Genomic DNA, 26,896 nt, shown 5'->3' on the forward strand with positions numbered 1-26,896 from the left:
TAGTCAGTGTTTCTGCAGAGTGGCCTGCAGATTCAACACAATGTCAACCAAAATCTCTTCAAGCTTTTCTTGGGGAAAAATGGCAGGCTGGTTCTAATAATGAAGTTCGCATGGAAATAGGAACTGCAATGACAGGAACGCCTTTGGAAAGGAGAGCCAACTCGGAGGACGGTGGTGCTGCTTCCCGGACTCGCTGCCAGTCGGTGATTTTCATGTCCTCACAGGCGGGAGAGCAGACTAGAGTCCCAGAAACGCACCGGCCGTTCGGACAGCCAGTCCGGAGCAAACAGTTGCTAAGGCAATTCAGTGAAGACAGAATCGCGTTTTCCAACACGTGCTGCAGGACCAGTGGATCCCTCACTCCATGTACAAAGCTCAGCCCGGATTTTAGATGTGAGACCCAAAACGATGACACTTGTAGAATAAAGCACCAAGGACAATCTTTGAGACCTTGGATTAGACAAAGATTTTTTTTTTTTTTTTTGGATATGATACCAAAAGCATGGGCCATAAAAGACAAGCTGATAAATTAGGATCCATCAGTATGTAAAACTGTTGCTATTTGAAGGACAGTGGCAAAGCCCGGGAGTGCAGTGGAGGATGGCCCAGGTCCTTGGGCCCTGCACCCGCATAGGAGACCGGGAGGAGGCACCTGGCTCCTGGCTTCGGATCGGCGCAGCGCACCTGCCACAATGCGCCAGCCATAGCGGCCACTTGGGGGGATGAACCAACGGAAAAAGGAAGACTTTTCTCTCTGTCTCTCTCGCACTAACTCTGCCTGTCAAAAAAAAAAAAAAAAAAAAAGATGGAAAGACAAGCAACATCCTGGGATATATTTACAAGTCATCTCTGTGATAAAGCATTTCTATCCAGAACATATAAAAAGTCATCAAAACTCAGTGTTTAGAAAATGATCAGCACAGGAAAAAAATTACATCGACGATTCAGAGGGATCCTGTGAAGAAGGTATACAAATGGCCAGGGAGCTCACGGATTGAAAATTAATGTCCTTGGCTACTGGGCAGATGCCTGTTAAAACCACGCCTCTGAGCACGGTGATTCAGAGACTCACCATACAAAGTGTTGGCAAGGAAGTGGAGCGTCTGAGCTCCCACACTCTGATACCAGGCATGGAGAATGGCCCACCATTCTTTTTTTTTATTTTTTTGACAGGCAGAGTGGACAGTGAGAGAGAGAGACAGAGAGAAAGGTCTTCCTTTGCCGTTGGTTCACCCTCCAATGGCCGCCGTGGCCAGCGCACCGCGCTGATCCAATGGCAGGAGCCAGGTACTTCTCCTGGTCTCCCATGGGGTGCAGGGTCCAAGTACTTGGGCCATCTTCCACTGCACTCCCTGGCCACAGCAGACAGCTGGCCTGGAAGAGGGGCAACCGGGACAGAATCCAGCACCCCGACCGGGACTAGAACCCGGTGTGCCGGCGCTGCAAGGCGGAGGATTAGCCTAGTGAGCTGCGGCGCCGGCTGGCCCACCACTCTTGACATAGCTGGGTAGCTTCTTTAAAAGCTAAACATCCGCTTACCATATAGTCCAGCCGTTGAGCAGTTTACCAAAGGCAAATAAGCACGTGCGCATAGAGAGTACACTTGAAGCTATTATGTGTGATAGCCCCATGTGTGCACATCAGAAGCTGAGCACATAAACTAACCATGGTCTGTCCACACGCTGGGGCCCTGTTCAGTAGTAGTAAGAGTCAACTACAGATGCCCCTCAATCTACCATGGCTTGCCTCCCAAGACACCTATTGTGTGTTGAAAATACATTTCCAACGCCCGACCTGCTGGCTGTCGGAGCTCAGCAGTGCGGTGCGCTGTCTGGGAGGATTGCCTGCCCGCGTGATGGTGCACCTGGTAGGGAGCTGCCCCTGCTGCCCCACTTCTGCAGGAGGGTGTCAGGCAGGCGCTGCGAGGCCGGAAAGAGACCCCAGTCAAAGGCGAGTTTCCACCAGATGCACCATCATGAAGTGAGAAGCCTTAAGTCGAACCATCCTCAGCTGGGGGCTGTCTGTATTGACCTGTGCAACAACACGGATGAGCCTCAGAACCGTTGGTTGGAGTGAGAGAAGTCAGATGAACAACAGCACCTGCCGTGGGATTCCGTTTATACAAGAGACAAAATGCAAAGTGTGCTGCAGCGAGGGAAGCGGTGGCTCCTGGAGATGGGGGGGGGGCAGGCAGGAGGAACGGGCACTTGGGGGCTGGGCGATGGGTATATGAATGTGCACACGTGTGAGAATTCGTCAGATTGCACAGTTTATGCAGCTGTTATTCATCTCCGGTTTTACTAAGGAACAGCTTTGAAAACGTACTTGCTCTCTGCACCCGATGATGGAGTAGGGGAGACAAGGTACACAGGTGAACAGGGAGGAGGGCTCACAAGCCCACCTCGGAGCCACTGCCAGCCCAGTGCCCAAGCCAACGGCATCACAAGATAGGAAACTCACGGACTCGCATCCCCAGTGAACACAGACGTGGGAATCGTAGTGGCGTACTAACACAGGGAACCCAGCGACGTGTGTAGAGGGCTGTCCACAGGGCAGAGAGAGTCTCCCCGAGAGTGCAAGGCTGGTTCATCCTATGAAATCGGTGCGGCACCCCACATGAATAGAATACAGCACAAGCATCATTTGGTCATCTTGGCAGATGCCAAGAGCCATTTGGCAAAATCCAGCATCCTTTCTTGAGCAAAACAAAGCGGCAGTCGAAGGGACTTGCCCAACTTGCTCGTCTGTCCAGGATCCACCCCTGTCTCACAGGTGACGGTGAACGGTGGCAGGCTCACCCCTAAGATCAGGAGCAAGCCAGTGTGCATTTTTACCACTTCTAAGGGACAAGTGACATGGCATGATCTATGGAAAACTTAGAAAATCATAATGAATGCACAAAATAAAACTATTAGAGCTAATAAGATTGTAGGATGCAAGACTAATATACAAAATTATTGCTTTTATGTACTCATACAATATATAACAATCCATTGTGTGTATGTTAGCAACAAAAGTGAAATTTAAGAAAATAATTTTAATAGCATCAAAAAGAATAAAATAGGAAGAAATTTAACAAATAAGAGTAAGACAGGCATGGTGAAAACTTCAAAACGTGGTCGGGTGAAAACTTCGAAGCTTGTTGAAAGAAGCTAAAGAAAACCTGAAGGAATGGAAAGACAAACCCTGTCCGTGGGTAAGAAGACTTCGGATCACGAAGACGGCACTACTCCCACAGCCTGGTCTGCATATTCGATGCAATCCCTCTCAAAATGACTTTCCTGTCAAAAACCGACAAGTCGATCCTGGAAGTCATATGGAAATTCAAGGATAGTCTCCATGAAGATCGAAGCTGGCAGACTCACATTTCCCATTGTTACCATGCTTTGCGAAACTAGAGTGATCAGTAAAATGCCCCCTGGCATGGGATAGACAAAGATCAATGGAGTAGCATTCAGGATGCAGAAATAAACCCCTCCGTGTTAACTGCCTTTCAACCGGGGTGCTGAGACAATTGAATGGGAAAGGAACAGCTTGTGTGTTTGTGTTCAGTAAATAATGCTAAGATGACGCCGGCGCTGTGGTGTAGCAGGTTAAGCCGCTGCCTGCGATGCCACATCCCATACAGGTGCCAGCTTGTGTCCCACTGGCTCCACTTCTGATCCAGCTCTCTGATAATGTGCCTGAGAAAGCCGCGGAAGATGGTCCAAGTACTTGGGCTCTGTCACCCATGTGGAAGACTTGGATGAAGCTTCTGGCTCCTGGCTCCTGGCTTCAGCCTGGCCCAGCCCTGGCTGTTGCAGCCATTTGGAGAGTGAACCAGTGCATGGAAGATCTTTCTCTGAATCTCCCTCTTCTGTAACTCTGCCTTTCAAATAAGTAAATAAAGTAAAAAAATAATAATGCTAAGACAATTACATATCCACATACCAAAGGATAATGTTGGACCCCTGCCTTATACCACAAACAAAATTCAGCTAAAAGTGATGAACTGGGAAAACAGTGGAAGATGGCTCAAGTTCTTGGGCCCCTGCACCCACGTGGGAGACCTGGAAGAAGCTCCTGGCTCCTGGCTTCAGATAGGCACAGCTCTAGCCTTTGTGGCCAACTGGGGAGTGACCCAGCTCTCTCTCTCTCTGCCTCACCTTCTCTCTCTGTGTAACTCTGAGTTTCAAGTAAATGAATAAATCTTAAAAAAGAAACATAAGTTTAGCTTCAATGGACAACATCAAGAAAATGAAGAGACTCAAAGGATGGGAAAAAGTGCAAATTGTGTGTCTGATAAGGAATTGTGTAGCTGGGATGTATAAAGAACACTTATAACTCAAGAATAAATGGACAACCCAACTTTAATGTGGGCAAAGTATTTGAATAGGCATTTCTCCAAAGAAAATCTGCAAATGGCCAATAAGCACATATAAGGCAAATCAGAACCACAATAAGACACCATTTCATTCCTCCCACGATGGCTACAATAAAAACACAGCTGAAAGTGTTTGACAAAGTTGTGGGGGAAATGGGGCACTTGACTCCCAGCTGCACACCCAGGAGAACTGAACCCAGGCGTCCACACAAAACCTGCCCACCAGTGTTCATACCAGCATTGTTCGTGCCAAAATGCACACTGCTGGAGTGTGTGCCAGCTCACACATGGTAGTAACCTGCTGTGTCTGTGTGGTGGAGACCGGCAGGGAAGCCGACATGCTGACGCAGTCTGCAGCATGGATGAACCTTGCAAGTGCCACGCAACTGAAAGAAGCCAGGCACCAAAGGCTTCTTGCGTGGTCCCCTTATGTCCAGAATCAGCAAATCCGTAGAGCCAGAGAATAATTTAGTGGTTGCCGGCAGCTGGAGGGAAAGTGGGGAGGGGTGTGGCGAATGCTCATGGTGTGGGGTGTCTTTGGCGATGGTTGAAAATGTTCTGAAATTGCCCATTTGTGTAGTCAAGACACCATAAGAAGATGGATCTCGTGCAGTGCAGTAACTCCATGAGATTCTGTATTGAACAGATACAGCAGGTGGAATTCAGAATGTATGGGGCCCTCCCACAGCCTGACCCCTCAGCCTCCCCTCCCTCCCCAGGGCCAGCTCTTTACCTGCGTGAGCGCACCATCTCCTCCAGCTTACTTACAATCCTGTTTTAGACAGAGAAACTGAGGCAGGGTGGGGGGAGTGGTTTGTCCCAGGTGTCACCACGTAGGGGCAGGAGGTTCCAGCCCGTGGCTTTCTCACTTGTGAGCATGAACGTCAAGCCCGGGGAGTGTGCTCATAATGACAGCTGCAGCGTCCCTGGAGGTCCAGGCCCTGCCTCCTCGGCCCAGGCCCGGCAGGCTGGCTGGCCTCCTCTGGAGATGGGAGCCTGGGCGCCGGGAGCAGAGGCACACAGGCCCTTGCACTGAGTCTCACGCACTCCACGACTTGGTGTCGTGTGACTTGGAGCCGGTTCCCACCCTGCAGCTTCCTCCTCTGTGGGCAGGGGCCAGGTTGTCTGCTGGGGGTCATGAACACGCATGCATAGCAGTGCGCAGGACACCCAGCAGGCCCCCAGCCAACGGGGTTACCTTCGGGCACTTACTTCCTTATGGAGCTTTTGGGGAGGAGTCCGCAGGGGCTTCACCCTCTTCCCTGAATCCGCGGGGCCTGAGCTGCTTGCGTGCCCCCACCTAGTGGAGTCCTCCGAACTGACCGAGGGTGCAGGTGCCTGCCCCGTCCCAGCCCAGGCTGCCAGGTCTGTGAGCTGCGCGCACTCGTCTGCTGGCTCCGCGGTGTAGTTGCAGGTGTCCCTGGCGTGGCTCCTGCGTGGCCGGCCAAGCACCCCCACCCTGCTGCCCCTCTCCCTACCTCTTCCTGTCCTCCCCACAGGGCGACACTGGCGAGATGGGCTTCCCGGGAATGGCTGGCCTCTTCGGGCCCAAGGTACAACCCCTCTCCTCACTGTTCGTGGCGTGGGCCCCATGTCCTGTTCAGCCACCTGCCCCTTCGTCCATGTGGTCATTCAACAGATAGCTGTGGAGCTCTGACAGCACTGGCTGAAACAGCTGGACTCAAGCAGGGACCCCCCCCCCCACCATGCCCACTCTTGCTGCCGCAGACCTGGGCTCCAAGCCCAGCTCCGCTGTTTTCCTGCTCTGTGCCTCCGGCAAGCCACATATCCCCTCGCGGCCTGGGTTGACTCCTGCGTGAGATGGGGCTGAGCGCAGCAGAGGGTCATGGCGAGAACCAAGAGCAGAGCTTACACCACGCAGCTCCCCAATGGCACCTGCTCCACAGTGGCTGTTTCGTCCGGGAGGCGGGTCCGGCCCTCGGGGATGAGGCAGCAGTGAGGCCCTCGCCCAGTGGCTCCTGTGGAGAGACACCTGTTCCTCTGTGTCCCGCAGGGCCCCCCTGGAGACATCGGCTTCAAAGGCATCCAGGGCCCGCGGGGGCCTCCTGGCTTGATGGTGAGCCCCCTCTCTGTGGCCCCGGCCCCAGCTGCATGCACATCTGTCCTCCTCCTCACTCTACCCGGAGTCTTCCCGCCCACTCCACACCTCGCTATGCTCTTCCTGCCAACCACACTGCCTTCCTTCCCCCCTCCCCCCATGCTCCCCTCATCCCACTCCTGTAGCTCACTTGGGCACACCTAGCCCTGGCAACAAGGAGGACATGCCAGCTTTTCCCTCTCCTTTAGGGCAAGGAAGGCATCGTCGGGCCCCTCGGGATCCTGGGACCTTCAGGACTCCCGGTACGTGCGGGGGCCAGGGCGCCAAGACTGCTCCCTCCTCTTCCTGGATCCACACTGTCTCTGTGACTCTGTGCCTCGGTTTCCCCATGAGGGGAGCAGAGCTGCCCTCTGACCCCTGTCTCCCTGGGCTGTGGTTTGTTGCAGGGTCCGAAAGGGGACAAAGGCAGCCGGGGAGACTTGGTGAGTGGACGGGCCGGGAGCCGTGCAGCGGGGGTGGGGCCGTGGCTCAGCCCCGCTCCCTAACTCTCCCTCTTCCTGCTTGTGTCTCCCTCCAGGGATTGCAAGGTCCGAGGGTGAGTGGGCTGGGCGTGAGGGCTGGGGGTGGGGCAGTGGGGCACGGGCACCCCGGGGTCCCCTCCCTATGACTGCTGATGTCCTTGGGTTCCTTTTGCTCTGGACCTCACCCAGTCTATTTATACCCATGTGTGCCAGGGGCACCGTTCTCCCTGGGGCTCAGGGCTGCTGGAGGAGCCTGCGGTGGGGGTGGGGGCTGGGAGGCCCGCGCCCAGCTGTAAGGCTCACTGTTCTTCTCTTCCCCCAGGGTCCTCCCGGCCCGAGAGGACGGCCTGGCCCACCGGTAGGTGACCAAGTGCCCAGTGTACCTTGGGCTCCTGGGAGCAGGCGGTGGGCTTCCTTTGAGTGCGACTCAAGGCTTTCCTGGCAAACCAAGCCTTGGCCCTGACCTCACAGGACTTGCTTGGCTCTTATAGCTCAAAAACACTTCTAGGAATGTGCAGAGCAGCCTGGGAAAGGGGTGGCCAGGCTTCCAGGAGAGCAGGGGTCAGCTTGTCCCTGATAGCCCCAGCACCCTGGCACCCAGTCCCCCAGTCCCCCAGCCCCCCAGTCCCCCAATCCCCAACAGATACTGACCCACGGTCTTCTTTTCCAGGGTCCTCCAGGGGGTCCTATCCAGTTTGTAAGTTGGAGAACATTCCCTTTGCCTTCCAGGGGTGAGGCCTGGGGCGGGTAAGAGGGCAGGAGAGGCCGCTGACTCCTCTCTGACCACAGTGGACAGAACCCTATACAGGGCCCGGGGGGTGTCATGTCATGTTGTCCCTTGGTGGCGCATACAAGAGGTCCTCAAAAAGCTCATGAAAAGTGCATTTTATGAAAAAGCCACCCAAAAGTCTTGCATCCAAATGAACTGATCCTTTTGTTCCATTTTCCGGGAGCTCTTTGGGGTCCCCTGACACGTTGGATCATGACAGTGCAAGGTCGGGGAGAAACAGGGTGGGGGGGGTGGGTACACAGAGCAAAGGGGCCTCCCCAGCCTGGGGGTGTGAGCATCATCGGGAGTAGCTGCCTTCGGAGTGGGTGACGGGGTCTCAGCGAGCACCGTGGACATGACACCACTGTTAGCAGGATGTTAGCAGGGTGTGTCTGCTGGCCTCTAGCCATGTCCCTTGCCCCGGCTGGGTGGTCCCTGGTGGAGAGCCATTGGTCTAGGAGGGGGATGCGGCTTGAGACCATAGCACTCAGAGTGGACCCTGTCGCCATGCTGAGGAATGACACCTGAGTCCTGAGGGCAGTGGGGAGCTGTGGAAGTGCCTATAGGAAGGGAGTGGCCAGAGCGGCTTTGGCTCTGTCTGCAAAGGGAGAGAAGGAGTCCCACGGAGGGCCTGTGTGCTGGCCAGCATCTCCCCAGGGGAGGTTCAGGTGGAGAACTCGGGCCTGGACCCCAAGGCTCCCATGTGGGAGGTCCGGGGGACCTGGAGGCCGGGATACACACCCTGTCTTACCCTTGCACAGCAGCAAGATGACCTTGGGGCAGCTTTCCAGACGTGGATGGACACCGGTGGAGCACTCAGAGCGGAGGTACCTCCAGGAGCTCCGCCCGCACGGGCTCCCTTCTCGGGGAAACACAAGTCGTGGCCTGCGTGTGGTCACTGCTCGCCACGTGGCCTGCACCAAGCTTTTCCCAGCCCTGGCCTTGAAGGCCTTGCACAGCTGTGGTCAGGGTTGTTACTGAGGCTCCAAAGGAGCAGCTGCGGAACTTCAAGGCCACATGGCTGCTGCATGCGGAACTTCAAGGCCACATGGCTGCTGCAGTCAGAGCAGGGCCAGAGCAAGGCCACAAGCAGGCCCTGGGGCGCCCTTGACCTAACAAAGGCCCCTCGGGGTCTTGGCACCCTTGCTGAGCTGTGTCGGGGGTGGGGGATGCTCCCTGGAGCCCAGAGGCCACACCGGCTTCGCATACCTTGCCTGGGGTTCCTTTAGGAGCAAGAAACTTGTGGGCAGCCCCACAGTGTCTCCTGAGACTCCCTGAGCCTGTAGCTGGCTCCCTTCAAGACTCCGGGCTGGGAAGGACCTCCGGTGTCCCCTAGTCCAGCCCCCATCAGGAGCTCCCTTTGCAGCCTTGCCTCCTTCTCATGACGGGGAACTTACTACCTGCAACATACCGACCTCCTACAAGCATCATGTTGGTTCCCCACGCCGGGTGCTGGGGCAGGTGGATGCCGAGTCACAGCCTTGGCTTTCTCGGGGTGCACAATGCAGGGAGGGGGAAGAGAGGCATGAGCCCTTGGCGAACTGTCCATGGAAAGAGATGGGGGTGTGGAGCAAGGCCTGGGGGCTGGGCGGGGACATAAGGCCCGCTGGGTCTGCCGTGACAGAGTTACAGCCCCTCGGACCGCCTGGTGCTGGACCAGGGAGGGCAGATCTTCAAAACCTTACACTACCTCAGCAACCTCATCCAGAGCATTAAGACGCCGCTGGGCACCAAGGAGAACCCCGCCCGGGTCTGCCGGGACCTCATGGACTGCGAGCAGAAGATGGTGGACGGTACGAGGGCTGGGGGGGAGGGAATGTTCTAGAAGGAGCTGGCATAGTGGGGAGACGGAGTGTCTGTTTCTTATCCTCAGCTGAGATTCTGTCCTCTGGGCTAAGTCATGTAGCAGTCACTGAGCCTCGCGTGCCAGGCCTGGTCTTCCTGGGGTGTGGGGACAGAGTGGGGAACAAGGAGGAGCGGTCCCAAGACATAGCCCCTGGGGATGTCCACACCACGGCAGGGAGACAGAGCTTTGGCAGCACAAGGCCCCAGGCCCACCATAGCCTCTCAGGCATGCTGCCTCCTCCTGGGCTGTCACGTGCCAGCTGATTGGGCGCCATGGACAGACAAGCGTGGAGACGGACAGTGCTGGGTCCTGGTGTGGGCCACATCTCTAGCTGGCTGTGAGCCTCCTCTGCTGAGGCCCGCCACCATGCTGGCCTTTGGCTCCCTGGGAAGCCCAGTGGGAGGCCGGATGTAAGCCCCTGTGCCTGGCTCATGGGGTGCCAGCTCGGGAGGAGCCCTTGGTCTTAGAAAAACCCGTTCCGCAGGATGATCCCTAGCTCCCTTGGGCAAGTGACTCAGCTCCTGCCACCCGCTGCCATCTCCTGTGTCAAATGCACACATCCCAATAGCATCGTAGCACCTGGATGCGTGACCTGCTCCACACTTTGCCTGCTGGGAGCTTCTCCCACAAGGCTGCCTTTTCTTCCTACCTCACCCCCAGCTTCGTACCCATCTGGGGCTCAGCGGGTCAGGGGCTCCTCCCCACAGTCATCCACCACCCTCCTCCCACACGGCCCTCAGGTACCTACTGGGTGGACCCAAACCTCGGCTGCTCATCCGACACCATCGAAGTCTCCTGCAACTTCACGCACGGTGGACAGACATGTCTGAAGCCCATCACGGCCTCCAAGGTACCCCGCTGCCCTCACCCAGCCCAAGGCTGAGCCTTGGGGTCCCTGGGTTCTGTCCTGACCCCTGCCTGGCTTACTGCATGGCCTTATTGTGTGCAGAGGGGGTGAGTGGCTCCCCTCTTGTGGTTTCCAAGTCTGATCCTGATGCATCTTCAAGTCGCCTCTCCGGCCTCATGTCTGGAGCAGAGCACTTGGCCAGGCTGGCGTGGCTTTAGAGAACCAGGCCTCACCTGCATGAAGCCAGCCAGGGTGGGACTTTTCTGGAATCGGCCACACAGAGTCGCAGGTGCAAATGTGTCAGTGCTGCTCAGGGCCTCCTTGCCTCGTGCCTCTGTCTGCGCTGCGCATTATAGCAGGGTAATCCAACAACAAAATGAGGCGGGCAGCAGCAGAAGGGTGTGACTGCCCCCTGCCCAGGTACCCCTCCCTCGCTGGAGGGTGGGTGTGTAGCTCCACTAAGCCTCCACTGTGTGGGAGCCAGTCCTACCATGATAAGCTTGTCTGGCCACTAGGGAGGTGGAGACTCAGAACCCCAGGTGTCCCACCCCCAGGGTGCCCCTGGAGGTGCCTTGTGCTAACCATGTCAGCCCTGGAGATGGCAAATTCCAGGCTAGGCAGGCACCAGCTGGCCAACACGTCTTTGTTGGGCCCCTGCCCTGTGCCAGGCAGGGGAGGTCAGACTCGCTGCTGCCCTGTAGCCAGAGCTCACGGCCAGGAGACACAGTGGCCTCTGCAGGCCCCGTCCCCCAGGGCTCACAGTTTGGGTGAGGTGGAGCTGGCGATTGGGTTGGCAAGTGTAACTGCCCTTCTGGGTTGCCAACCCCACCATGCACTGATCTCTGCTGACCTCGTGCTGACCCTGGCCTGTCGTTCATGCGTTCTACAGGGATCTTGGGACTGCAGAAAGTGCCTCTCAGCTCCTCTGAGCCTCCAGACCTCTGAACCTTGGGCACAGTTTGCTCTCTCGCTCTCAGTCTCTCCCTGGGCCTCTGGATCCTGGCTCAGCCCCTAGAGACCTCCGTAGCATGGGGTAGGGGAGCAGAGGACACCAGGCCCCTCGGAGCCCTGGCTGTGCAGTCGAGCAGAGCTGTGCTTGCTGCACACCCAGGGGCCGTGGCACCTGCTCATGTAGCGCTCACTTCCTTGTCTTTCAAGAGGGCACACCTGTGGGACCGTTGCTGGGCAGAGCTTACCAGGAAAGGGCATGGCCATGGCTGCCCCACCAAGCGGGGAATTCCAAGGGCTGCAGGCAGCCACCGGGTCCCCACCATGCTGTCCCCGCCCCCTCCTGTGTCCACCCCGCAGGTGGAGTTTGCTGTCAGCCGGGTCCAGATGAATTTTCTGCACCTGCTCAGCTCCGAGGTGACGCAGCATATCACCATCCACTGCCTGAACTTGACCGTGTGGCAGGAGGGCACCGGGCAGACCCCGGCCAAGCAGGCTGTGCGCTTCCGGGCCTGGAATGGGCAGATCTTTGAGGCTGGGGGTCCGTTCAGGCCAGAGGTGTCTGTGGACGGCTGCAAGGTAACCTGTCAGGACAAGGGGACAAAGCCTGTGTCAGGCGGCTCAATCTAACCGCTCATACTTGAATCTGTTCATAGTGCCACACTTCACCTCCTGTAACAATTTTCATTCTTTTTTTTTTTTTTTTTTTTTTGACAGGCAGAGTGGACAGTGAGAGAGAGAGAGACAGAGAGAAAGGTCTTCCTTTTGCCGTTGGTTCACCCTCCAATGGCCGCCGCGGCTGGCGCGCTGCAGCTGGCACACCACGCTGATCTGAAGGCAGGAGCCAGGTGCTTCTCCTGGTCTCCCATGGGGTGCAGGGCCAAGCACTTGGGCCATCCTCCACTGTACTCCCGGGCCACAGCAGAGAGCTGGCTTGGAAGAGGGGCAACCGGGACAGAACCCGGCGCCCCGACCGGGACTAGAACCCGGTGTGCCAGCGCTGCTAGGTGGAGGATTAGCCTAGTGAGCCGCAGCGCCAGCCAATTTTCATTCATTTTAGGGATTTATTTGTTTGAAAGGCAGAGATACAAAGAGGGAAGTTGAGACAGAGAGAGGTCTTCTATCTGCTGGTTCACTCCCCAAATAGCCACAATACCCGGGGCTGGGCCAGGCCAAAGCCAGGAGCCTGGATCTCTATCCTGCTCTCTCATGCAGGTGACAGGAGTCCAAGCACTTGGGCCATTATCTGCTGCTTCCCAGGTGCCTTAGCGGGGAGCTGGATCGGAAGTGAAACAGCCGGGACTTGAACCGGCGCTCAGCGACAGTGTCACAGGTGGCAGCTTAACCTGCTTCGCCACATGCTGGCCTCTTATTGTAATAGTTTTACAACACTTTCTCCCTTTACTTTCCTCTCTGGGAACTTTCTGAGGAGAGATTGGAGCCAGTAGACACCATACTTAAAACACAATGTATTTCCTCTCTTCTCTCTGCACCATCCTGGCCAGGCTATTTGTTCTCTTAATATTTTATGTCATTTTCAAATGCCTCGCAGAGTGGGTTGTCAGGGGAGGGAGAGACAGAAAATTATCAAAAAAGTGGGGGGGGGGGCAGCATTCTGACACAGTGGATTAGGCTGCCACTTGCAAAGCCATATATGTAAGCATCGGTTTGAGTCCCAGCTGCTCCACTTCCGATCCAGCTCCCTGCTAACGCACCTGGGAAAGCAGCAGACCGTGGCCCAAGTGCTTGGGTCCCTGCCACCCACGTTGGAGACCTGGATGGAGTTTCTGGCTCCTGGCTTCAGCCTGGCCCAGCCCAGGCCAGAACAGCCATTTGGGGAGTGAACCAGCAGACGAAGCTCGCTCGTGCGCTCGCTCTCTCTCTCTCTCTCTCTCTCTCTCTCTGCCTCTCCTCTCTGTGTGACTCTGGCTTTCAGATAAATAAGCAATCTTTAAAAAGCAGAAACAACAATTACCAAATGAAATGCTGGTCATACACAGTGTTAGGGCAGGTGTGAAGAAGCCAACACTCTCACGTGAGGGTGTGGGGAAGAAATACTGGGAGCTATATAGATGTATATATATAGTACATGTAGGATAAATTTACAGCCAAATCAGAGAGGATTTAAATGAGTGTGTGTGTGTATTTAAGTAAAATATGTATCTGATACACAGCCCAAACCTCAGAAAGACCCTGGCCTTTAAGCCAGCAGTTATGCTTGTAGAAGTTCTTCTGGGTGCACAGAGGTTCGGCTGCCATGATTCCAGGGTGGCACCGCTTAACAGGAAACAGGACGGGACGGTGCCAGCACAGGTGCTGGGCAAGCCATGAGACCGCGGTGGACACGCGCGCTGTCGCTTCTGCCCTAGGTCCAGGACGGCCGCTGGCATCAGACGCTCTTCACCTTCCGGACCCAGGACCCCCAGCAGCTGCCCATCGTGGGCGTGGACAACCTCCCGCCCTCCTCATCAGGGAAGCAGTACCGCCTCGAAGTGGGACCCGCGTGCTTCCTCTGACCTCTGACCTCTGACCTCCAGCTCCTCCAGGCCTCCTAGGGGAGGGGAGGGGGGACAGGAGGAGAGTCAGAGGCAGGGTGGCTTGCAGGAGAGGCAGCCCCCTGCCCAAGCATCCTGGGGCAGGCCCCAGCTATGTTCTGCCCAGCAGGAGTGGGTAGGGGGTAGTGGGGAACGAGGTGTTCCTTGGAAACAGCCCAGCACAGCTTAGCCCCAAAGACCAACCAAAGAGCCAGCCAGAGCCAGCTGGGCCTGCAACCCGCCTGAACCCCGCGTGGCCCGTCCCAGCTCTGCGGCCAGCCCCTTCCCGCCCCAGATTCCTGCCCAAAGAGCCCCATGTTGAAGCCAACTCGAGGGAAGGGGGCATCTCGTCAGCTGGTCCCATGCCAGGGAGCTTTCGATGTGCAATATTACAAAGAAGACATGAAAAAAAAAGGAGAAAAGGAAAGAAAGACGTCTATATATATTATTTAAACTAAAACGGAAGGTGCGGTACTACGTTCCTCACCTGGGGAGGGTGAGAGGCGGAGGAGGAGCAGCCAGGGTGGGAGGGGCGGGGCCTGGGGCTGGGGGTGCCTGTGTCTGCTACCTCCCACTGTGAACTCGCTGGTGCTCGCCATTATCTCTCGTAGTATATGTGATTTTTTTTTTAAGAAAAAAAAAAACAAAAACCTTATTTAAGATTCTGAAGGTGCTACCGTCTTTGCTCCAGACTTGGACGACACGATCCGATGTGGGGCCTTGTCCACATCTTGCTCTGTCCTCCAGGTGACAATGTGTTGGGAATTTTTTATTTTCCTGGCGTCACCCTCCATGCTTGTCAGGTAATCTCTTAAGGAGGAAAAAAGAAAAGAAAAAAAGGAAAAAAAAAACTGCCAGAAACCAGAAGTAGAGAGATTGACTTTTTTTTTTAACTTATGGACTTGGGAATGTCTGATCTTTTACTACGCATTTTTCGTGGCCTGCCGTGGTCCTGGGGGAGGGGGCGTGGCCTGGTAGAGCAGGCCTTACAGAAGTCCTGGGGGAAGGCTTGACCTTGAAGAACACAAGAGTGCCGAGTTGGGTCCGGGCTAGCCTCGAGCCCTCTGAAGCTGCCCCAGGTCCTCCTCTGTCCCAGAAGCCCTTGTGCCCCGAGTCAGTGGCCATTCCAGCTTTTCCCTGTAGAAGCCTGTTGTCATTAGCTCCGTGTGTACCTTTGGGCTGAGGAGACGAGAATAACCCTGGGCCTTCCCGAGGTCCTTGTGATAGCCACATTCAGCTGTCACCCGAATGCTACCCTGGCTTGCATTCCGAGGTTATGTCACCGATGGCATCGTTTTTATGGAAGGGGGACATTTCTGTGAAAGTCTCTATTTGTGCATTTCTCTTCCGTAGTTGTGTCCCTGGGGGACTTGGATCTGGTTTTCATTATTTAATACCTCACTCTGGCCCGCCCGCCGCCTCTCGGACCCCCGCTGTGGCCCTGGACGCTCCCCAGGGAAGCGCCCTTTTGCAGCTACCCACTCCCCCACGGCGTCGCCACCAGTGCCTGCCCGGCCTCTGTCTCGTGCTCGGATTTTCTGCTGTCCTCGTTTTTCGTCTCTGTCCACATGTCAGTGTGATAACCCCCATGGGTTCCATTTCTCCTTTCTCTTCTGGATTTTAAATAAATATTTAAAACTGAGGCAATGGAACGCCGTGTCTATGGCCGTGTGCTCCTTGGATGGCGGGGCAGGTGGTTTCTGGGGGGGGTGGGGCTGGTGGAGGGGAAGATGCTCAGAGGGCCCCCCACCCCCGCTTATTCTTCCGCAAACACTGGAACTTCGGTGCCTGAAAGCAACAGAAATGTGCTCTGTCCCAGCTCTGGACGCCAGAAATCAAAGTGTTGGCAGAGCCCTGCTCCCCTGGGAGAGAGCCCAGCTCCCCGGGGAGGTCTCCTCCTGGCCTCTTCTAGCTTCGGGTGGTCTCAGACGTTCTTGGGTTCCAGCTGCAGCATTCACTGCTCCCTCGGACTCCCCGGGGTTCTGCCTGGAAGGGCAGGCAGAGTCCCACGTCCAAGGCACACCCTCCCGTTCCATGTAGAGGGAAGCCAAGGTCAGCGAGGAGGGCAAGGCCAGGCTGTGACAGCACTGTTAGGTGCATTCAGCCCAGGTCAGCAATGGCAGCCCCTGGGATGTTCATTAGAAGTACAGATTCTCACGGGGCCCATGTGGCCCTGTGGCATAGCGGGTAAAGCCACCATCTTGCAACACTGGCATCCCATATGGGTGCTGGTTTGAGTCCCGGCTGCTCCACTTCCGATCCATCTCCCTGTTAATGCACCTGGAAGCAAAGGAAGATGCCCCAAATGCTTGGGCCCTTGCACTCATGTGGGAGACCTGGAAGAAGCTCTGGGCTCCTGTCTTCAGCCTGGCTCAGCCCTAGCCATTGTGGCCATTTGGGGAGTGAACCAGAGAAGATCTCTCTCTCTCTCTCTCCCCCTTTCTCTGTAACTCTTCCTTTCAAATAAATAAATCTTTATTAAAATTTTTAAAAGATTTATTTGAAAGTCAGAGTTACACAGAGAGAGAGGAGAGGCAGAGAGAGAGAGGGGTCTTCCATCCGCTGGTTCACTCCCTAATTGGCTGCAATGGCCAGAGCTGCGCAGATCCAAAGCCAGGAGCCAGGAGCATCCTCCAGGTCTCCCAGGCAGATGCAGGGGTCCAAGCACTTGGGCCATCTTCCACTGCTTTCCCAGACCACAGCAGAGAGCTGGATCGGAAGTGGAGCAGCTGGGACTTGAACCAGTACCCATATGGGACGCCAGCCCTGCATTTAAATTCTCAGCCCCACCCCAGACCCTCCCTGAGTCACAGCCCCCCCCGGGACGGGGCCAGGCGATCTGTGCTCTCACGGCTCCACTGCAGATTCTGGTGCATGCTGAATCCTGAGACCCCCACGCTGTCCTGGGTCCCAAGGCTGGGAAGCGGTTTCCGAGCACCGGGGTGGGGGTGGCGTGGGAAGGGCGTCTGGTGCAGTGGCTAAGATCGCACTGTGAAGCCCACATCCTGTACCGGAGGGCCTGGGTTTCGGAGCGGACTCCGCTTCTGATTCCAGTTCCTGCCGATGCACATGCACCCTGGGTGGCAACAGTGATGGCTCAAGGACTTGTGTCCCTGCCATGCGTGTGGGAAGCCTAAATTGAGTTCAAGGCTTATTGGTTTTGGCCTTGGCCAACCCTGGCTCTTACAGGTATTTGGAGAAGAAACCATTGGAGGGAAGAGTCTCTCTAACTGCCTTTCAAATAAATAAAACCAAGTAAATAAAAATTTAAAAAGAAAAAAATTTTAAAGAATTCATTTTGTTTGAAACACAGAGATGAGAGAGAGAGAGAAAGATTGTCCATTTACTGGTTTACTCCCCAGATGGCCACAACAGCCAAGACTGAGCCAGGCTGAAGCCAGCAGCCAGGAGCTGCTGGGTCTCCCACAAGAGTGCAGGGGCCCAAGCACTTGGGCCACCTTCCACTGCTTTCCCAGGCACATTAGCAGGAAGCTGGAGTGGAAGTGAAGTAGCTGGGATTGAACTGGTGTCCATATGGGATGCCTGTGTAGCAAGCAGTGGCTTAATCCATTATGCCACAATGCTGGCCCCAGGAATATTCTTTTCATTCCTTTGACAATTAATCAAAAAGGAAGTTGAGTCAGCATGGCCCATTCCCCGAGTCGCTTTCGTGTTAGTAGCACAGAATACGACAGATGAAGTCATTTACAAAGAAGACAAACATGTTTGGCTCCGGGTCCTGGAAGCTGGGACTGTCCAAGGTTCAAGGTCAAGGGCCCGCCTGCTGTGCTGCCATGAGAGCACGCATATGAGAGAGGAGAGCTGGTGGCCACACTTGCTTTCCCCCCCACAGGCCCGCGATGGACGTCACGACTCCCCCGGTGAAGGCAGGAATCCATGCCTGAGGCAGAGCCCTGCGGGCCTGAGCCACCTCCCGACCCTGTGGCACTGGGACCAACTTTCCGACAAAGCAACTCTCCCTGCACCCGTGGCAGCCGGGCTGGGTCCCCTGAGCCAGGGTTTAGGGTTCTGCAAAGAAACCGAGCCTAGAGGATCGGCTCGGGAGTTTACTTTCAGGAATGGGCTTGTGTGTTGGGAAAGCGGCGAGCGCTGCAGCCGCCGGAGAGCCAGGAGAGCCCGTGGTTTGGCTGCCATCCATCGCCGCAGGCACCAGGCCCGGGAAAAGCCAGCGCCACCCTCCACGTGCAGAGGCCGGGGGAGCTGGTGGCCCCGCTGAGGGCGCTCAGGCAGAGGGAACTGGCTCTTCCTCAGCCTTTTTGTTCTATTAAGGCTTTCGACTGACTGCGTGAGACCCGCCCACAGTGCAGAGGGCAATCTGCCATGCCTTAGTCAACCGGTTACTTGTCTGGAACACCCTCATGCACCCAGCCAGAATAAGGTTTGGCCAAATGGCGGGGCACCTGTGGCCTGGTCTCCAGTTGACACATGAAATTAACCCCCACAGTCCCCAAGCTGGACTTGCGAGAGAACGAAGAGGAAGCAGGCAGTGCGCAGCCAGTGTTGCGGCACAGCGGGTTAAGCCACCGCCTCTGACGCCAGCATCCCATAGCAGAGTCCTGGTTCGAGTCCCAGCTGCTCTGCTTCTCTTGCAACTCTCTGCCAGCGGGCCCAGGAAGACAGCAATAGATAGGCCGAGTGCTTGGGCCCCTGCTGCCCATTTGGGAGCCCTGGATGGAGCTCCTGGCTCCTGGCGTCAGCCTGATCCAGCCCTGGCTGTTGCCGTCTTTTGGGGAATGGAGCAGATGGGAAGGGCACTGTGGGTGGAGGCCAGCAGCTGCCCTGCCGTGCAGCCTAGATGGTGCTGAGTCTTTGGGAGCAGCAGTGACTCAGTGTGGCGCTACGGGGCAGGGGGTGGGAGGTCTGGGGCACGGAACAGGGAGCACCGGTAGGATTGCATCAGAGAGCAGGGGTTTGGGTTGGCCAGGTGGGTTTTAGTGGCAATAGAGCCCTGGAGCTCACCTGTGCAGGAGGCGGCTGGCTGAGCTGAGAGGACCAGAGAGAGGTGGACACGTCCATCAGAGCTGCAGAGGCGTTGGCAGCACCTGTGTGGCTCTGAAGCCATTTGGAGGGGCAGGGAGAGGGCAGAGCCAGCAAGCTGGGCCAGAGGCGAAAGACAAGAGGGGTGGGGTACAGCTGTGCCCCTCACGACTCTCACTTGGTCCCCAATTCCAGGTGGGCCTGTGTGACCTGGCCGGCCAGGGAGGACGCTGGAGCCAGGTGAGCTCACGCCTGGCCCGTGTGGAGAGTGTGGTGTGGGGGAACCAGAGGCAGCGCCCACCGTTCCTAACCTCTTCTTGCACAATCGACTGTCAGGAAATAGGCAGGGTAGACTCCAGGGGAAAGCCCAGGCTGGCCTGTGTTTGTTGTGTCCACATGAACCGAGTCCAGCTGTGGATGGCCGCATCCAGAACGTGCAGCTGCCTGGTGCTGGGAAACTGAGGAAAAGGAGGAAGTGGGGAGAGCAGGGGAAAGCTGGCGGCTGGGGCCCAGTCTGCTGCCTGGCCGGGATGTGGCTCGGAGGGTGACTTTTCTCTCTGGGCAAAATGGGGCTGCATGCCCTGCCCTGCTGGCCAGCCAGGGACAGGACGATTGTTCCAGAAGGGCAGGGGGAACCGTACAAGAAGGCATGGTGCTCGGCTGCTTGTGACCTAGAGAATCTGCAGTGTCATACGGTTTGCCTGGGTAGCAGTGCCATGGGGAGTAGTAATGGCTGCAGGGCTGTGAACTCTGAACACAGCTCCGTGCTACGCGTGCTGTGTTCTGTCTGCCCCACGACCCGGGAGCTGCGTGTGAAGATCCTGGCTTTTCAGATGAGGGAAGTGAAGTTCAGAAAGGTTATGTAAATTTCCCAAGATCACAAGACAGGATTTGAACTTGAAACCTCTTTTGTGCATTGCCTCACCCCAGACACGAAGTTCCTAATTCGGACCGTTTGTTCTGCCAGTGTATTCCTCGTGGTTGGTGGAAGGGGACAGCTGGTCGGTTCTCAGACGCACAGCTAAGGGCTGCCCAGGGCGAGGGGAAATACAAGGTGACTGTTTCAGGAATCGAGCGGCTTCAGACGGGTGCATTTCCCTGCAGTATGGCCTACCGCCACATGGCCTCATCTTGCCGGGCCATTCTTTCCCTCCTCTGCAGAGTGGGGAAATCACCCCTCCTCCTGACCCTGCAGGACACCTGCTTTTGCCTTTTGCCTGCAGGAGGGGCATGGCCTGCAACCACTGAAGAGCACAAGCGGTCTCAGCTGTGAACTCCTTCCCGGCTTGAGGGCGACCTGATGGCGATGCTTAGGGTCTCAGCAGACCCTAGACGGTCTTTGCTTCACTTAGCAAGCACTGTACAAATACGAGCTAGCTGAAGCCTGATAATAACCCAGCGCAGTCAGTACTGTTAGCCCCATTTTACAAGCTGAATTACTGGGGCTCTGAGAGTTATGGCACTTGTTCAAGGTCACACAGCTAGGAACTGGTAAAGCCAGGGGAGTGCTGCATCACCATCCGCTCCTGCTCTGAGGATTCTTCTGTCTCTTTCCTTCCCAAAAACTTTTTTGGGAGAGGCCAACAGACAGAGAGAGAGAGGGAGAGAGATACTAACAAAGTGATCTCCCATTGGCTGATTTGTTCCCTAAATGCCAGCAACAGGTAGGGCAGGGCTGGGCCAAAGCCAGGACCCTGGAATTCAATGAGGGTCTGCCATATGGGGGGGCGGGGGCCCAAGTACTACAGCTGCCATCACTGCTTCCAGGGTGCACCTGAGCAGGAAGCTGGCATCAGAAGCGGAGCTGGGACTCGAACTCGCACACTCCAGTATGGGATATGCACCTTCCAAGCGGTGTCCTAATCACTGTGCCAAATCCCTGCCTCCCCACAAACAGATGGAGAGACAGGCTAGGCAGATCTGGCCCAGGACCTCAATCCACAGAGGCTCCGAGCTTGCCTGGAATATAAGGAGATGGGGAAATGGTCCTGTGTTGGGGGGTTGAGGGGAGAAACTCCGTGGATAGCATCACGGGTGGTCAGTGAGACCCCCCTGGGGCGGGGGCTGAGCAGCGTGAGCACGGTGAAGACCACGCACAGCCCTTGGTCTTTCTTCAGAAGGCGAGGCGCTCTCTGCTCACGCTCCTCCCACGGACACTGTCCTTGGCGTTCCGCCATGCACAAGCGGGGGGCCTTGCAGACCAGGCCTCAATAGAAAAACCATAGATATCAAAAGTATGTAATGAAGCTGACATTGAAAACTACTTTCTTTAATTTGAAAGAGAGACATAGAAATCATAGAAATATTGAGAGAGGGAGAATCTTCTATCTGCTGGTTCACTTCCCAAGTGCCTGAAACAGGTGGGGCTGGGCCAGGTCAAAGCCCGGACTCTGAAACTCCATCCAGGTGCCCCACGTGAGTGGGAGGGGCCCCAGGACATGAGCCGTCACCTGCTGCCTCCCAGGCTGTGTGTCAGTAGGAAGCCGGAATCTAGGGCAGAGCCAGGACTCAAGTCCTGGTGCTCCAATCTGGGATGTGCATGTCCCAAGTGGTGTTTTTTTTTTTTTTTTTTTTAAGATTTATTTATTTATTTACTTGAGGGACAAAGTTACAGACAGAGAGAGGGAGAGACACAGAGAGAGATCTTCCATCCACTGGTTCACACCCCAAGTAGCCACAATGGCTGGAGTTGGGCCAATCCGAAGCCAGGATCCAGGAGCTTCTTCCATGTCTCCCACATGAGTGCAGGGCTCCAAGCACTTGGGCCATCTTCTGTTGCTTTCCCAGGCCATAGCAGAGGGCTGGATCAGAAGTGGAGCAACTGGGACTTGAACCGGTGCCCATATGGGATGCCGGCACTGCAGGCGGAAGCTTAGCCCAGTACACCACAGCGCCGGCCCAAGTGGCATTTTAATCACTGCACTAAATGTGTGCCCCTGAAATTTTAAAATTGAAGTCAAAAAGCTTTTTGCAACTAAAAAGCATTCAGGAGACTAATATTCAAACGTTTGGTGTCAGTGTCACGGCAATCAGATTCATACTGAATGTGTGTGCCAACCACCTAGATGCAAACTTAGGAGTAATAGGACTGATTTAATATTGCAAAAATGTTTCTCAGCTGTCTTGTGCCACTGTTGCAAATACTGCTTATTTCTAACTCAGGAGGACTTCCCCACCCACGGGTTGCAAGAAGATGGGCTCCCAGCATGCCTGAGATACAATTTAATAGTGCATTTATTGCATGTGTGCTGATAGGAGGAATTAGGACGTCAATTAATTTGTATTTTCTCTTTTTAACAAAAATTTTATTTATTTACTTATTTGAAAGGCAGAGTGACAGAGAGAGAGGTAGGGACACAGAGAGAAAGAGTTCTTCCATCCACTGGTTCACTCCCCAAAGGGCTGCGATGGTGGGGGCTGGGCTGAAGCCAGAAGGCTGGAGCTCCCACCATGGTCTCCCACCTGGATGGCCAGGGCCCAAGCACTTGAACTATCACCTGCTGCTTTCCCAGGCACATTATCCAGAAGCTGGATCAGAAGTGGAGCAGCCAAGACTTGAACCAGTGCTCAGATGAGATGCTGGCGTCACAGGTGGTGGCTCAACCTGCTGTACCCCAACACCAGCCCCCAGATGTGAACTACAGACCACACAAAAACATGAGAAAGTATTCAATTTACAGGAAATGAGCAAGAATACAAAATTGTGAATATACCATCGCAAGCTGATTCCTGCGGCAGTCCACTCACTCCCGGGGTAGCAGTGCAAATGGGCAGTGCACCCACTCCCACAGCATTTCGCCAATGTTCGCTATCCGCCGGGCTTATTCCAGGACTGGGGATGTGGCACTGAAGTTCCCCACCTAGTGGCTGGGGGGTTGGGGGGCCGCACGGGGGACAGCAAGGAGTAGGTCTCAGCATACATTTACTGGAAACACAGGCTCCACTTGTGTCCATTTTGGGGAATGTCCCTGCCTCCAGCCCCGGGCTGGGGCTCCATTGAACTTCTGCCCTTTCGCACTTGTTCCCACCTTTGCTTGGAACTCAATGTCTCGTTTCCCACCCCCAGTATCCGGGGCACCTGCTCTGATGCATTCGGTGTTGATTTAGGTCTTGCTCAACTCTGGGAGCTCAGAGAATGAAAACCTGGGAGCCCACTGAGGAGGAGGAGGCTCCCTCTATTGGAATCTGTGGACTCACACACTCCAGGCTGCCAGTCACCTGGGCCTTGAATAAGCCAGACTCAGGTTTGGTAACCTCTCTCTCAGGGTCAGTCATCCACGGTAAACTTGGACTTGACAGCTGTACCTTGCTTCCGGCCCAGGGGAAGGTTTTGTGCAAAGTATTTCCTAAGCGTGCAGGCGGGATTGCGTCATGGCTGGGGCGGGGGCGGGGGCGGGCCCTCCCTGGGCCCCACCTGCCCTTCCCACAGCGCACTATAAAGGTGGCTGTGCCCTCCAGCCACCAGCTCTGCCTGGCTCCAGCGCCTCTGTGTCTCAGCATGGCCCTGCCCTGGGCCCTCGCCGTCCTGAGCCTCCTCCCTCTGCTGCATGCCCAGGACCCAGCGTGTGCCAACTTCTCGACCAGCCCTATCACCAATGCCACCCTGGACCAGGTGAGTGTCGGGGCCAGGGTGGGCAGCCGCTGTCCCTCTCGCTGTGCTCAGCCCCTTCATCCTTGCTCTGCCCCTCCCCTCCTGGTTCGCAGGATGAAATTCTGACAAGCTTGGGGAATCGGGGTGGCACTCCCCAGACTCCCTGCTGCACAGTCCCTCAACAAGGGACAATTCTGTGCAGGGCACGGAGAGGCCACTCGTGGGGGATGCCTGACCCCCGGCGTGAGCCCCTGCCTGTCTGCTCCCCACCTGGGGCCTCCGTTTCCCTGTTTGCAAATTGGATGGAAAGCTCTATCCAGATCTTGCGGCTGCCGACTGCCCCAGACTTAGCTCCGAGCCCCCGTCAGCGCCCCCTCTCCTCCCCAGCTCTCCCACAAGTGGTTTTTTACCGCCTCGGCCTTCCGGAACCCCAAGTACAAGCAGCTGGTGCAGCATACCCAGGCGGCCTTTTTCTACTTCACCGCCATCAAAGAGGAGGACACCTTGCTGCTCCGGGAGTACATAACCACGTGAGTCCCCACGCCAGCCCACCCAGGGCCCTGCTTCCGAGCAAGTCCCTCCGTCCCCAGGGCCTTGGCCTTCCCAAGCGTGGAATGGGGAGGGTCGACTCTAATCTCCACTCGTGCCTGACCGCTTTTCCTTGACCATCTTGCTGTTTGTCTCTCACCTCCCGTCTGGCTGTAGGAACAACACGTGCTTCTATAACTCCAGCATCGTGAGGGTCCAGAGAGAGAATGGGACCCTCTCCAAACACGGTGAGCCCTGGGCCCGAGGCAGGAGGCCTCGGACAAAGGCCCCGGAGGCTTCGGGCACGGAGAACATGGGACAGGCCGACTGTGATCACAGAGCAGCCAGCAGTTCTGACTTCTTACTCTGTGCCGGCTGCTGTTTGGAGGGCTTTGCATGAATGAACTCACTTGATTCTCACAAACAATCCTAAGAGGACAAGGACCAGAAAACAGGAATCAGAGATGCCAAGTAATTCCCCTGGGGTCACACAGCTCATGCTTAGAACTAGAATTCAAACCCAAGGCTGCCTCCCCGTCTTCCTCTTCCTCTTCCTTAAACCACTGTTTAAACACTTTGGAAGCTATGGGTGGAGCCTATTTTTTAAAGGTGATTTTTTTTTAAAGATTTACTTATTTATTTGAAAGTCGGAGTTATACAGAGAGAGAAGGAGAGGCAGAGAGAGAGGTCTTCCATCCGCTGGTTCACTTCCCAATTGGCCGCAATGATCAGAGCTGCGCTGATCCGAAACCAGAAGCCAGGAGCTTCTTCCAGGTCTCCCACGTGGGTGCAGGGACCCAAGGGCTTGGGCCATCTTCTACTGCTTCCCCAGGCCATAGCAGAGAGCTGGATCAGAAGTGGAGCAGCTGGGACTCGAACCAGTATCTATATGGAATGGCGGCACTGCAGGCAGCAGCTTTACCCACTACGCCAAAGCGCTGGCCCTGGAGCCTATTTTTTTACACACCCACTACTCCCACAGAGACAGCACACACACACCCATGGGGCTGACCAGACACCACTCAGCGGACCCCTGAGCCTCATCTCCCTCATCTGTGAAATGGGCATGTAGGCCCTGACAGCCAGAGCCTATATTTATCACCAAGCGCTCAGTGCCAGCCTGGCACACAGCAGGGTTGGGCACGCCAGGACGGCTGGGATCCTTCCCTGGTGGTCCGTAGCCCTGGCACGCCAGGGCCTCCTCCATTGAGATGGTGACCGTTGTGCCGTCTCCTCGTCTCACCGGAGGCCTCTCTCCTGCAGACGGCATACGAAATAGCGTGGCCGACCTGCTGCTCCTCAGGGACCCCGGGAGCTTCCTCCTCGTCTTCTTCGCTGGGAAGGAGCAGGACAAGGGAATGTCCTTCTACAGTAGGTGCCCCGGCAGCCACACCCCGCCCCCGGCCTGCCCTGACTCCACCCACCCTGGGGACTGGGCTCCCAGCCCCCTGGCCCTGCCTGGCCTCCCTCCTGGGCCTGCACACAGTTGCCTCGCTTCCCCTGCAGCCGACAAGCCCAAGGCCAGCCCGGAACAACTGGAAGAGTTCTACGAAGCCCTCACGTGCCTGGGCATGAACAAGACGGAAGTCGTCTACACTGACTGGACAAAGGTAAAGCCAGGGGGCTGCGCCGTGCCCGCCGCAGGCAACCTCATAGGCCCAGAGAGGGAAAGTGGCTCAGCCCAGGCTGCGCAGAGAGGCAGGTGGCTTGCTTTGAAGGACCCATCGCTGAGTCAGAGTCCCCGGGGCTGTGGGTCAGAGTCTGGCCGGGAGCAGTCCCTGTGAACTCGGGGTGCAGATGCCTAGGACCTGTCAGGCTTACAGGAAGGGAGCAGGCAGAACCAAGGGAGAGACATGGCCCCACCCCACCCCCACAACTGTGTAACACCTGCATCGCGGAGAATCCAGGCTGCGGTTTTCCATGTCACGCAAACTGCAGCAAGTCCCGGGTTTGTGAATCACCTGTGCACTGATCTCCTTACTACTTTTCTTTCTTTCACGCTGTGTTGAGTGAAAGGTTTTCCTTGGCATTGCCCTCGCCATCTTACCTGCAAATCCCCAGAGCCCATGAGCTGGTCACTGTTCCTCTGATGGATACACCTCGCTTTCATGACCATTCAAACCCAGCGGTCCCCACCTGCTTGGCCTCTGCGTCCTCCCCAGGACCACACCCCCTTCCCCACCCTGGCTGCCATCCTCAGAGCCCAGGGTTTAGGAGCCGCAGCCACAGGGGTGGGTGCCGCTGGTGCACAGCCTGCCTCCCCCACCAGCGGCAGAGACTGTCAGGAACCCAGCAGACACGCAGCGGGGGTTGGGGGAGGGGACGTGAAGGGATTGGGGTTGGGGAGTGAGCTGCCACACCCCAAGCGCTCAGGAAATGCCACTGGTCCTTGAGGGCCCGGGCCCCTATTTTAGGGGTGCCTAGACCAGGCTGCGGGAGGGAAATGACTTACTCGCCATGTTCCCTGCAGGGAGCGGCAGGGCTAGGGTTAGAACCCTGTGCCCTCACTGCACTTGCTTGTCCCGTCTCCTAGGATCTGTGCGAGCCGCTGGAGAAGCAACACGAGGAGGAGAGGAAGAAGGAAAAGGCAGAGTCATAGGGCCCACCCCCTGCACCTGCCTTTTTGTTTGTTTTGTAAATCTCTGTTCTTTCCCATGGTTGCATCAATAAAACTGCTGGACCAGTCAGGTTGTCATTCATTCGTTCGTTCATTCATGGCGAAGCCTGGTCTGGGGGGAGCCCCATCGGGGTCCAGGATGAGCCCCGCCCCTGGTTGGGAGGGCCCCTGCTGGAGTACCCAGCACATAGGCCAGGCTGGGTGCCAATCACCACTGTGCTGCGGGTGCCCCTGCACCAGAAGCTGTGACTGGCAATCAGACATCGGGGAGGGGC

General features: G+C 56.2%; 2 protein-coding genes across 8 annotated transcripts in view; both read left to right on the forward strand.

Annotated features, from left to right (window-relative positions):
• Positions 1-15,539, forward strand: part of COL27A1 (collagen type XXVII alpha 1 chain) — a 133,823-nt gene extending 118,284 nt beyond the window's left edge. For 6 of the 7 annotated variants that reach the window (XM_089319611.1, XM_051842706.3, XM_051842716.3 and 3 more), the window contains 12 exons: positions 5,863-5,916; positions 6,378-6,440; positions 6,671-6,724; positions 6,869-6,904; positions 7,000-7,017; positions 7,266-7,301; positions 7,614-7,640; positions 8,474-8,539; positions 9,337-9,505; positions 10,299-10,408; positions 11,714-11,932; positions 13,723-15,539. In XM_089319611.1, coding sequence (XP_089175737.1) covers positions 5,863-5,916; positions 6,378-6,440; positions 6,671-6,724; positions 6,869-6,904; positions 7,000-7,017; positions 7,266-7,301; positions 7,614-7,640; positions 8,474-8,539; positions 9,337-9,505; positions 10,299-10,408; positions 11,714-11,932; positions 13,723-13,869 — 999 coding nt within the window. In that variant the 3' untranslated portion in view covers positions 13,870-15,539. The remainder of the gene's footprint in view (positions 1-5,862; positions 5,917-6,377; positions 6,441-6,670; positions 6,725-6,868; positions 6,905-6,999; positions 7,018-7,265; positions 7,302-7,613; positions 7,641-8,473; positions 8,540-9,336; positions 9,506-10,298; positions 10,409-11,713; positions 11,933-13,722) is intronic. The other variant, XM_051842708.3, reaches the window with a different exon arrangement.
• Positions 15,540-23,348: 7,809 nt separating this feature from the next.
• Positions 23,349-26,689, forward strand: ORM1 (orosomucoid 1). The gene is given in 6 exon segments (NM_001101695.1): positions 23,349-23,497; positions 23,864-24,006; positions 24,182-24,252; positions 25,268-25,375; positions 25,511-25,614; positions 26,538-26,689. Coding segments are annotated over 6 exon segments (606 nt in total). The 5' UTR covers positions 23,349-23,383; the 3' UTR covers positions 26,604-26,689.
• Positions 26,690-26,896: the final 207 nt, after the last annotated feature.

This window comes from Oryctolagus cuniculus, chromosome 1, assembly GCF_051225735.1.
Source record: "Oryctolagus cuniculus isolate XC-2025 breed Fujian yellow rabbit chromosome 1, ASM5122573v1, whole genome shotgun sequence".
NCBI lineage: Eukaryota > Metazoa > Chordata > Mammalia > Lagomorpha > Leporidae > Oryctolagus > Oryctolagus cuniculus.